Consider the following 12,147-nt stretch of genomic DNA (forward strand, 5'->3'; position numbering starts at 1 on the left):
AAAATAAATCAATTGGAATATAGATAGTGTACTTACATTTTAGTGTATGGTATAAAAAGCAACAAACAAGTTATTGTCTGTATGAAATTTTAGTTTGTACTGACTTTGCTAGTGTTTTTTTCATAGCCTGCTGTAAAACTAGGCAAATATCTAGAGGAGTTGATGTAACCCCAGGAAGACCTCTACGTATCTCCCAGGGTACACAAGCCCCTGGTTGAGAACCACTGATCTAGTCCATTCCAAATGTTTAGGTCAGGTAGCAGTCAGCCTTCTTTTAATTCCCCTTCCTTTTTCAGAGTCATCTCTCTCTATTTTTTAAATCCACAGCCTTCCATGCAAGGTCTGCTTCTCTGGCATTTTTTTAGTTACAATGGAAAGAAGAAGAGAGGAGCCAAGACTTGTCACAAATAATAAATAAATAAATAAATAAATAAATAGGATGCTTGTGTAGAGATCAGGGCTCCTGATTTCTCTCGTGCAAATATTTTCAACAACCTTTATTTCCAATCACCTATTAAATACTAAGACTAAAGAACTAGGTTTTCCTTTTCCATATCTTAAAGCACCACTGCTTTTACTGCTTTATCATGTGGCAGTGAAGACTGAGGGTAATTTCACAGCTTTTAAATTGCTGAAAAGTGAAAGTATCACTTGATGCTGCTATGTGATGGGGCAGACAGGTGCCACACTGGCACTGAGAGGATTAAGGAGAGCCTGTGGACCCAGCTGGCCTTGCAGTCAATGTCAGGCATGGAGAAGAGAGTTAGAAGGCGGAGACCTAGCCCAGTTGAGATCTAACCAGGAAGGAGAACAGAGCTCTGCTGCTTCCTCAATGAGGAAAATCTGTTTCTAGCCAAGAACCTAAGGTTCCATGCTAGATGGATGAGATGACCAAGCACAGGACAAGGAGAGACTAACTGCACAGACACTAGCCTGGAGACCTGCCAACAAATCCTTGGATTATCCTGATTTTTAGTATTTTTAGAATGTTTTCCTTTGTTTTGGACTCGAATATGCTGGAAAGGGTACAAAGGGGTGCATGCAGTAGGGCTGAGGCACCAAGTCATTGTCTCTATGAGAGGCGACAGTTGCCCATCAGAGACCTGCTGTGGGGAATTGTTCCTTGACGAACTACAAATGGGCGCCACCTAGACAACCAGGTTGCTTAAGCTGAATCCACCAAATAAACAATTTAAAAGTATCATCCAGTGGAGATTTTTCTTACAGACTAGGAGAATGTGTATTATCATTTTGAAGTCGCTTTTCTCTTGGTTAATTCCACTCAATGTCCAGGCAGGTGAGCACAGGATGCTTGGACCTGGATGAAGTATTTCATGGAAAGATTTCAGAGTAACAGCCGTGTTAGTCTGTATCCGCAAAAGGAAGAACAGGAGTACTTGTGGCACCTTAGAGACTAACAAATTTATTAGAGCATAAGCTTTCGTGGACTACAGCCCACTTCTTCGGATGCATATAGAATGGAACATATATTGAGGAGATATATATACACACATACAGAGAGCATAAACAGGTGGGAGTTGTCTTACCAACTCTGAGAGGCCAATTAATTAAGAGAAAAAAAAAAAAACTTTTGAAGTGATAATCAAGCTAGCCCAGTACAGACAGTTTGATAATAAGTGTGAGAATACTTACAAGGGGAGATAGAGTCAGTGTTTGTAATGGCTCAGCCATTCCCAGTCCTTATTCAAACCGGAGTTGATTGTGTCTAGTTTGCATATCAATTCTAGCTCAGCAGTCTCTCGTTGGGGTCTGTTTTTGAAGTTTTTCTGTTGTAATATAGCCACCCGCAGGTCTGTCACTGAATGACCAGACAGGTTTCATGGAAAGAAGCATCGATGGATTCTCTGATGCAATAAGCAGACCCCAAAAAAACCATTTTGCTTACTCAGCTAAATACTTAGAGGATGATCAATGCTGTGTTCTTTATTTAATAATTCATCACTAGAATGGGAACATGGAATTATAGAGGAGCCCACTAGAAGATCTGATCAAAACTTTTCCAGGGGTATGTTTTCATTTAAAAATATCAAAATGAAGCATTTTATTAAGGCCATAATATTCCATTTCAACCTTGTTGTAAGAAACATTTAAAACTTCCCATTTATTTCTAAATTTATTTTTTTATATTTTTATTTTATCACCCTACAAATTACTATTTAGAGAACCAATTACAAATTACCAGTTGGAATATCAAATCACCAATTTTTATTATAATTTAAAATTTAATCTCTAACTTTAACAAAGATTTCAAAGTCAAAATAAAACATTTTGATTGATTCTAACTGAAATACTTTCGGAGACTTTGTTTTGTGGGAAATTTCTACTTTTCATTTAAAATCAAAATGAAAAAAGCTGAAATGTTGGAAGATCCCATGGTACAGAAATTCCAAATTTCTGTCAGTTCTTCTCACTATTTCAAGGTTGGGAGGTCACGTAGAGCTACAACTCTGACCATTCCAGCTGCAGAAGAGGAGAATTTCCTTACTACATATTTGGATACAAACAGATCTATAACTGGTTAACCACATTTCTTGACTATAAATCAGAATGTTAAGGGGTAAAGAGTTTGTCTCATTCATTTGATTGAAGCAATATTGCTTCCACCAATATTGAGGTACACCTTGAAATGTATGGCTCATATCCAAAGTCGATGGGACTTTGGAGTTCTGTTTTTTGTTGTTGTTGTTGAACGTGTTTGTGTACCCAAAGAAACCACTCATTCAAACGATTAATTCTTCAAAAAACCCTTAACAACAGACCAGTGCTCTGACCAACGTGACTTTTGTGAACACTCTCAGGGCAGATGCCAGGACAAATGGAAAAGAGTTGAATTGGAAATACTAAAACCCAATAGAAACCTCAGGTTACTTTTGGTGGAAGAGAGTGATAGGGATGTAAAAAGAGGCATTGTTAGGTCCATTAATGCCATGAAATCAGGTGGCCTTTGTGATCCATGATTGGCAGCCTGGATCTGATTGATTCTGTTTGGAATACTTGCGATTCATTAACTTGTTCACCCATTACATATAAAAAGCATTAGGTCCCTCTCTCTTTAGGTCCACAAAGAATTTCAAGTAAATTCCCTTTAAAGTTTCTGTTTTTCCGTGGCTAGGACCCTAGTCCACAGACTCTAAAAGATTTCCAGCAGTTTCCGGGGGGGCCTCTCCTGATCTAAAAAAAGAGGAAGGAGAACACTAAGGCTAGGTCTATACTACCCGCCTGAATCGGCGGGTAGAAATCAACCTCTCGGGGATCGATTTATCGCGTCCCATTGGGACGCGACAATCGATCCCCGAATCGGCGCTCTTACTCCACCAGCGGAGGTGGTAGTAAGCGCCACCGACAGAAAGCCGCAGAAGTCGATTTTGCCGCCGTCCTCGCAACGAGGTAAGTCGGCTGTGATACGTCGAATTCAGCTACGCTATTCACGTAGCTGAATTTGCGTATCTTAAATCGACTCCCCCCTGTAGTGTAGATGTACCCTAAGGGCTTCTCTACACATGGAAGAACAGGAGTACTTGTGGCACCTTAGAGACTAACAAATTTATTAGAGCATAAGCTTTCGTGGACTACAGCCCACTTCTTCGGATGCATATAGAATGGAACATATAATGAGGAGATATATATACACACATACAGAGAGCATAAACAGGTGGGAGTTGTCTTACCAACTCTGAGAGGCCAATTAATTAAGAGAAAAAAAACTTTTGAAGTGATAATCAAGCTAGCCGAGTACAGACAGTGTGATAAGAAGTGTGAGAGTACTTACAAGGGGAGATAGAGTCAACGTTTGTAATGGCTCAGCCATTCCCAGTCCTTATTCAAACCGGAGTTGATTGTGTCTAGTTTGCATATCAATTCTAGCTCTGCAGTCTCTCTTTGGAGTCTGTTACTCCTGTTCTTCTTTTTGCGGATACAGACTAACACGGCTGTTACTCTGAAACTTGTCTCTACACATGGAGTTACTCTGGAATAACTATTGCACTTGAAATTTACATCTTACGTTATTCTGGAATAATTTTCAGGTATAGACAAGCCCTAAAAAGGAAAGTTGGCATAACTCAAAGAGTTACCATCTAGGGAAAGGAGATCCAACAGTTAGAGGAGATAGCTTCCCACTGGAATGAGAAAGAAAATGCAAGCTCATCTCTGCACAGTGCAAGTCCACAGAGTGGAAACATTGAGAGCCCAAAGCCTTTGTGACACTATTAAGCATCTGAGGGAAATAAGGCTTATGCTTACTTGAAGTATACAAAAAAAAGAAATCGCTACCCCTGTTCCTAAAAACAAATTAGGCTTATACTTGGAAGAGAACCTCGTGACTGCAAGAAATGACTTTTCCTCGAGGAAGAAGGATATCTGGCCTATTTTCCATCCACCATGTGATGGTTTGGTTGGTTTCATTGCGGAGGAGAGGTGTCAGAGTAAGCCAAACTGTAGCAGAGGATTGATTCTCCAAGAAAATATGAAAATTTTAAAAAGATACCTCACTAAAAAGAGTGTTTCTGGCTCACTGCATAGGGAGACCTCTCAGACTCCAAGAGAACACGTGGCAGCCATATTAGGCAGAAATGCCAGGGCTGAGGAAAATCAAATGGCTACATTCTGTAGATGATCTCTGAGTTTAAGGCCACGAGAAATGATGAGACACCGAACTTCTTGCAATAAAGAAGGAAGTAAGTGACTCGGTAGCGTGCTAGAGACTGGCCTCAGAAAAGCAAGAAGAGAGAAAAAGAACAGCAGAGCCGAATGGCACTGAGGGAGAAGGAACAACAGAAATAAGGGGCTGCCTGGAAATGCTGAAAGAGGAAATCCAAACTGGTATGCAAAAACTTTAATTGTGGAGTTGTTACATCTGAGCTTCCTAAAAAGTGGTAAAAGTGGAGAGATCACATAGGATGCTGCTAACTCCCCCCCCCCCCAATAATAATAATAAACCTAGAGACCTGAAAGTGAAAATTCATGATTATCAGCAGGAAAAAAAATAATTATGAAGCAAACCAGAGAGCATTCAGCGCTCATATTCAAAGGCCACAAGCTGCAATTCTTTTCATGACCTCTCTGCCCTAACTTTAGAAAAGAGAAGAGAGCTGGGGGAAATTACAGCAACACTCGGAAGGCCAGATATCTGCTACACTGGGAATTCCCATTTAAACTCTCATTCAGGTTCTAAACTCAGCATTATACAGTAAGAGGCTTGGGGGGGGGGGGGGGAAGAAGGGGGACACACTCCAGCCACTTGGAATAAAAATCCAATTTTCATATGTACAAGACGACTCTCCAGAGGTAGTAATTACAGATAAGCTTATGAAAAAAATCTTGGCAAAGAGTGAAACCCAGGAAAAAAAAGAAAAGAAAGTCTCTAATGACCATATTGGCAATGGCAGTAGTGAAGCTGAACAAGAGAACTTGGATACCTGAGAATAACCTAAAGACTAACCAGAAGGGACTTCTTGGGAGTCACCAGGAATTAACAGATGAATAATAACTATGTAAATGCTATAAAGGAAATAGTATGAATTTGCTTTAATTGGGGGTGATCATTAATAGCTGGGTTCTATATTTTAAAACATAGATGAAATAAAAGGATAATAAGAGGAAGGGGGCAGGAAGGAATCCCAAGGATGGAGGAGATTGGAGAAAATAAAGAGGGGATGGGAAAGAGTGTTTAAGGGTTCTGTGTAAATCCTCCCTATAACTCAAATGATCAGATGGTAATCTATCCCTAAGGTTGAGGGTCAAAGTCCTATAAGTGAAGATTGTACCTACTTTGGATTGCAAGAGAAGCAGTCCAAGCATTCATAGGGAGAGTACAGAGTTCAGCAAAGCACAGTCATTTGGGGATTGGTTTACATGTTACGTTGATATTTTATTTGCAGTTTTAGAGTAAGTGGAATGTAGGAGAGAAGAGCGAAAAATCAGGATGTGGGGCGGGGGGGGAGGGGGGAAAATTAATACAAGTTTAAAACAGAAACCAAGCTATATTCAGGAACACAATCATGAATGCAACATAATCAGACACAGGTGAGACATTGACCAGAGATGGATACATGACATCAAACAGCTAACTATCACAATTATTTCAAGTTTTTCCAATAAGCTAAACAATTACTCTCAATAGTCTTCCTAAAGTGACATCTTTGAATGTAAAAGGGATAAATAATGTCATTAACAGGGAAAAAAGCCATGGTAGAATAGAATTTATTTAAAAAAACAAAAAAATCACACAGATTATTCTTGTTCAATAAACTCATTTCAGGATGGATAAATTATTGTAATGAAAGCTAATTGGTTGCAGCAGACATTTTTTGCTTCAACCAAAGAAAAGAACAGACTAGCGGGCATAGTAAACATACCTTTTCAAATTAAAGATCAATTTAAAGGATAAGGAAGGACAATTCACATGGTTGAAGAGGACAATTGCTGGGTTTTTAATATCATTTATACTCCCAACCAAAAGCAAAAATCTTTTTTAAGGATTTCTTTAAAACACTGCCAACACTTTGGGAAAAGGAAAATTATACTTGGAGGAGACTTCAAATGCACACAGAATCCATACTGGGACAGATCTTATTAAAAAAAAAAAAAAAAAAAAAAAAAAAAAAAAAGACAAGGTGGATTGACAAGCAGATGCAGCACTAACTTCCTTGTGTCAACAATTCACTCTCTCAGATTGCTGGAAAGAACTGCATACAGGGGAAAGAGATTACATATTTTATTCATACCATCATCCATTACATCCTAGAATAACGCTAATGTTAATCCCTAAATCCCTAATGAAGCAGACGAGTTCTGCAATAGTTGTCAACGTTACATGGTCAGATCATGCACCAGCTAAAGTAATACTTGCTGGCTGGTTTGGGTCACAAAGGTCACTTTTTTGGAAAATGAACTGCTTGCTTCTCCAAAACAAAGATCAGATTGCAGTACTATTGCAGATTGCAGGACACTATTCAATACTTCCAAATAAATTATACAGACAATATAAAAAGAGGCCTTCTCTGGGAGACAGGAAAAGCAGTATTTAGGGGGCAGTTGACAAGGACAGCCTCTCAAATGAAAAAAAGGAAGTTCAAGAAAAAAATAGAATTAGCACAGGAGATAAAAAGGTCTCAAGACAGTCATAAAAGATGCAGGTTCAAAAAAATCCCACAAAAACAACATAACTAATTAAGATTAGGCATGATAGATGCCACTGAAAAAGCCCTTAGGTTTACAAATCACAAGTTTTATGAAAAAGGAAATAAAAGTGATAGCCTATTGGCTAAAAGCTTTAAGGTATTCAAGAGCATCATCTTCCATCGATTATGGGGGGGGGGGAGAAATCAGCAAAAGATAGTTATGCACCCTGCTGAAATGTGCTATTTTAGCTGTTTATTATAAAAACCTCCATACCTCAGATACTCCAACTTCTGAAGTTATTCAAAAATATCTGGAAGTAGTAAGTTCACCAAAGATAAGCAAAATTGATAAAGAAACTTTAGACAAAGAAATAACAGAAGAAGAAATCCTAGAGGTAATAGCAAGTATGACAGAGGTAAAATTCCACGACCTAATGGCTTGCCAGCTGAATTTTACCAGGTATTTAGGGAGGGTATTGCTGGGTCCCTTGAGAGCCACCTTCAACGCTATTCTGTTAGGGAAGGAACTTCCTCAACCTATGAAAAAAGCTACTGTGGTTTTTCTCCCTAAAGATGGAATAGACTTTACCTTAAACAGCTCCTAACAGCCCTTACCACTACTGAATCACAAAAAAGATTTTAGCAAAAAATATGAGATAGTCAATTGCCATCTTATATAAATCCTGATCAATCTGTATTTGTTAAGAATAGACAGATTTGAAGGGTACCTGTAATTATCCATAATGCCAGATGAAAAAAAGATCCATTTCTTTTTTATCACTAGACTCAGAGAAAACCTTTGATAGAATAGAGTGGAATTTCCTTGTTTCAAGGCTTGTCCCATATGGATTTTGGCCACCAGTTCCTTAAATGAATAACTGCTTTTCTACACCAGCCAAAAGCAGCTCAGAGTTAATGGGCTAAATCTCCCCTATTTGAATTGCACAGAGGGCCTAGGCAGGGATGTCCATTGTCTTCTCTACTTTTTGCACTGGCCATGGAGAGACTTTTTCACAAGGATAAAGAACAACAAATCTACCACAGGAATCAAACTTGCGGGAACGCATCAGAAAACAGCATTATATGCAGATGTAATCATATTTTTACCTAAAACAAAGTATTTTCCTAAAATTAGTTGCTAAAGAAATCCACAACTTTGGTATTGGATTTAAAGTAAACTACACCAAAACTGAAATGCTAGCCATACATTAGCCAAACTCTGAAACATCACTCCTCAAGAAAACATTTGGGTACAAATGGGAAACAATTCTATAAGATACTTGGGAGCTAAATTCTCAAAATAACCTAGAAGAGTGCTCTGATTGTCAAACCACTACTTCAGCAAATGACAAAAGATTTGTAGTGCTGAGGGAAGTATGCAATTTCTTGGGTGGGAGAACAGTCACAGTCAAAATGAACATTCTGCCAAGGATATTCTTCTTGTTCCAAAGTCTTTCTTTGATTATTCCAGAAAAAAACTCTAACAGGAATACAGAGGATGCTATTCCATATAAATTCTAACAAGACAAGACCAAGACTGAGTGCAGATACTTTGGACAGACCCGTTAAAACAGCTGTTCCAAATATTTTATGGTACTATCAAGCCAGCCATCTCAAAGCAGTAGCAGAGCGGGGTGATATAATGCAGCCATACACTGGGTTTTTACTGAACAAGAAAATTGCATCAGTGTAAATATCACTAGCCAACTGCAGTCTGTGCTCTCATCTTATATAAATTTAGATCAAACTGGATTTGTTTAATAAAATAGATTTAAAAAAAAAAATCACACACTTCAAAAATTTACACACATCCTTAAGCAACTCTATGGGTTTGGGATAGAATTAGAGATAAATTATTTTTCCTCACCAATGACACCCATTGCAAATAATCCAGATCTTAACCCTAAACACAAACCAGAGAGCTTCAAAGACTGGGAGAGTCATAGAATACACACCGTTATTCAGTAAAGAAACTTTTGTAACTTATTTGGAGATCAAAATTAACTTTAACTGGCCCATTCTCCCCTAGTACCAGTACTTTCAAGTCAGGCATTATGTTTCTCAACTCTATGGAAAACCTGTTTTATACAGAAAGCTAACTTTAATAGAAGTGATGGCATCCAGTCAATTAGGAAACAAATAATTAACTACTTTATATCAATCTTTGCAGACAATTTTCCTAACAAAATCATGCCCATAGATGACATACTGGGAAAAGGATGTAGACAGACAAGTTACCCAGAGAAAAGGGATTTGAACTAGAAAAGAGGACCAGCAATCTCAGTCTGTAGCACAATAAATAAAGTTTAAGACACTGTTTCAGTGCTACCTCATACAAGTGAGGTGGGTGGGAGAGGGGGCGGGAAGAGAGAGAGAATGGGGATAAATAGGAGTTGTGTGTTTAAATCCTTTCCATTACACTGAAAGTTTACTCAATTTACCCAATAATATGCTTTATTTAAAAAAAAAATTCCAAAATTATCCTTTTCAACTGAGAAAAGCATCAAGAGTGAACAAAGGAGAACTGAATGAATAAAATGATAGAAAAGAAATTAAATTTAAGCTACATATTAGGAATTATTCCCCACCAACAACCTGTAGTAGGACTATCCTGCACTTACTAGGGTGAAAAATCGGGATGGGGGTGGGGAGTAATAGGTGCCTATATAAGAGAAAGCCCCAAATATCAGGACTGTCCCTATAAAATCGGGACCCCTGGTCATCCTAGCACCTACTGAATTCAGTGAGCACTTGACCACAGACAGGAAAAGGCATGAGGAGTAAAAACACATGCCTGCTCATTGCTCTAATTTAAAACTAACTCTCTCTCAGAAGCAATGGGCATTTGGTTGTTAAATGAGAACTAAGATTGAGTCCACCTACATAGGCAGCTGTTTCCTCTTCATCACAATGTGGGTATCTGGATTTGCCACAATTTCAAGACAATCTGGTTTTGGCCAACAGAAATCCTGCATGGATAGTTAATCTGATTTGCAGATGCAAACTACAACAGCATAATGAGGTGTTATTCAAATTGTTCAGCTAGTAAAAACCACTCTTTTTGAGGAGAATTAAAAAAAAAAGACAAAATTTAAGATATCTTTACTATAAGAACGCCAGTGTAAATTAAGTAAGCTTTACTGGCTATATTATCTGCTGTAAACCAATCTCTTTGTATAACAATGAGCTGTTCATGGTGCAAAATCAGGGATTGGTTGTGAGAAAGAGAAAGAGGGGAGGGATGAAGGAGCAGTGTGAAAACAATCCGATGCTTTCTGGAACAGACATATTTACATCAAAGAATAAAAACTGCTTTCAGGACAATGATACGCACCTTAAATACAGAAAGATTAAATATAAGGTTTAGACTTACTTCTAGATCTAACGGCAATGTCAAAAAGAATCGGGCTCTTAGGTTAGAAAAGTCCCATCACATAGACTATTTGGAAGTAGGATGTTTAAAGGACTAGATAAAAATACTTTAGGAAACCTACACTGGAAAGAGATACTCTATTGTGAGTGACCTGATCTCTCTCTCTTCCATCTCTAATTTCCTTTATTTTAAAACAACAAATCTACATATTACTTAATCTATAGAAAAACTCACCCACTTTCAGATGCACTCACTATATACTGTTTTTCACTGGAAGCAGAGGCTTTGGACAAACATGTAATTGAAGCTGTGTGACCAAACAGCAGCGCTCTGGGATTAATCTAGAATTACAGAAGTAAAGTATACAGTAAACTCACTGTACCTACTATTAGCAGAGCAGTTAAATCACATAACCAGAAAGACAAAAAAAGTTTGCCAGAGGTTTTTATCTATATAGATGCATTATTAGTGCAGCTGTGGTAATATAATATTTTAAAAGTATGAGTATTTTATGACAGGCTAGCTCTACGACAAGCTGGTCTGCTGTGCAAGAGAACCAACTGCCAACAGGTGCTGGAATGAAAGTATTTGAAAGACCCATAACTTTATTCAAGCTGGCTCTACCAAGGGTTTTTTAATTGGATGCTAAATTTGGATAAGTCATGCTGTATTGCTACAAAAATAATTAATTCATAGTTTTCATTAAGCCATATCCTTCCCCAAAATTAAAGGTTTTAAATTTAAAGTTTAAAATAAAACAAAAAATTATTCAAATTTATGAAAGACCATATCTACTTCATGTCCTATAGAAAGTATTTCCTCTGTTAAAAATATACACTCCCCCCAAAGATTTGTGGTTGTATTAAATACTTGCATGTTCTGCATGGGCATGGGTTCAAAAAACAAGTGTCTTTAACTGCTTGAGAACCGCAGTTATCCAATATAACGCCACTGCCTGATTTGTGTTACTGCTTTTATAAGAGGATTACTTTTTAACTGAGAACTACACCTCTACCTCGATATAACGCTGTCCTCGGGAGCCAAAAAAATCTTACCATGTTATAGGTAAAACCGCATTATATTGAACTTGCTTTGATCCACTGGAGTGCGCAGCCCCGCCCCCCCGGAGCACTGCTTTACCGCCTTATATCCGAATTCTTGTTATATCGGGTCACGTTATATTGAGGTAGCGGTGTATTTGTTTCCAACAAATCACTATAGGCCATAACAGCCCATTTGAGATGGGCACTTGCAGCTGAGAGTGTCAGCAGCTGAAACCTGTAAGTAAGCAGTCGCAATCTCAACTACTAATCCCCCTTCTGATCCTGTTTCTACAGAAATAAAAGTTAAAGAATACAGATGTGCTTTTTTAAAAGTTCGTATTTAAAAAAACATTAAATATAAATTTCCAAGATGTGATGTCTGTTTTCATAAACCAATCAGCTGAAGCTGAAAGAAATGCAGCAGCTTTTGCAGCTTCTGGGTCAAGAAAGGTCAGACATGGGAAGGGAAATATTGGCTTTAAAAAATTAATTACCCCAGTCAACATTAGCTTCCACGGAACAAGGATTGGAAAGGCATGTGTGAGAACTCTCATTTCAGCTACTGGCAGTCAGCTGAGATGAGCAATTA

The 12,147-nt window shown here is 38.1% G+C and overlaps 1 protein-coding gene across 5 annotated transcripts in view; it reads right to left on the reverse strand.

The window, feature by feature from the left end:
- WDR7 (WD repeat domain 7) overlaps window positions 1-12,147 on the reverse strand; it is a 344,118-nt gene that overhangs the window by 308,263 nt on the left and 23,708 nt on the right. For 4 of the 5 annotated variants that reach the window (XM_054032283.1, XM_054032282.1, XM_054032281.1 and 1 more), the window contains exon 3: window positions 10,750-10,856. The exons of the other annotated variant lie outside the window; for it this stretch is intronic. In XM_054032283.1, coding sequence (XP_053888258.1) covers window positions 10,750-10,856 — 107 coding nt within the window. The remainder of the gene's footprint in view (window positions 1-10,749; window positions 10,857-12,147) is intronic. 5 annotated transcript variants of the gene reach the window in all.

Source organism: Malaclemys terrapin, chromosome 6 (assembly GCF_027887155.1).
Source record: "Malaclemys terrapin pileata isolate rMalTer1 chromosome 6, rMalTer1.hap1, whole genome shotgun sequence".
Lineage (NCBI taxonomy): Eukaryota > Metazoa > Chordata > Testudines > Emydidae > Malaclemys > Malaclemys terrapin.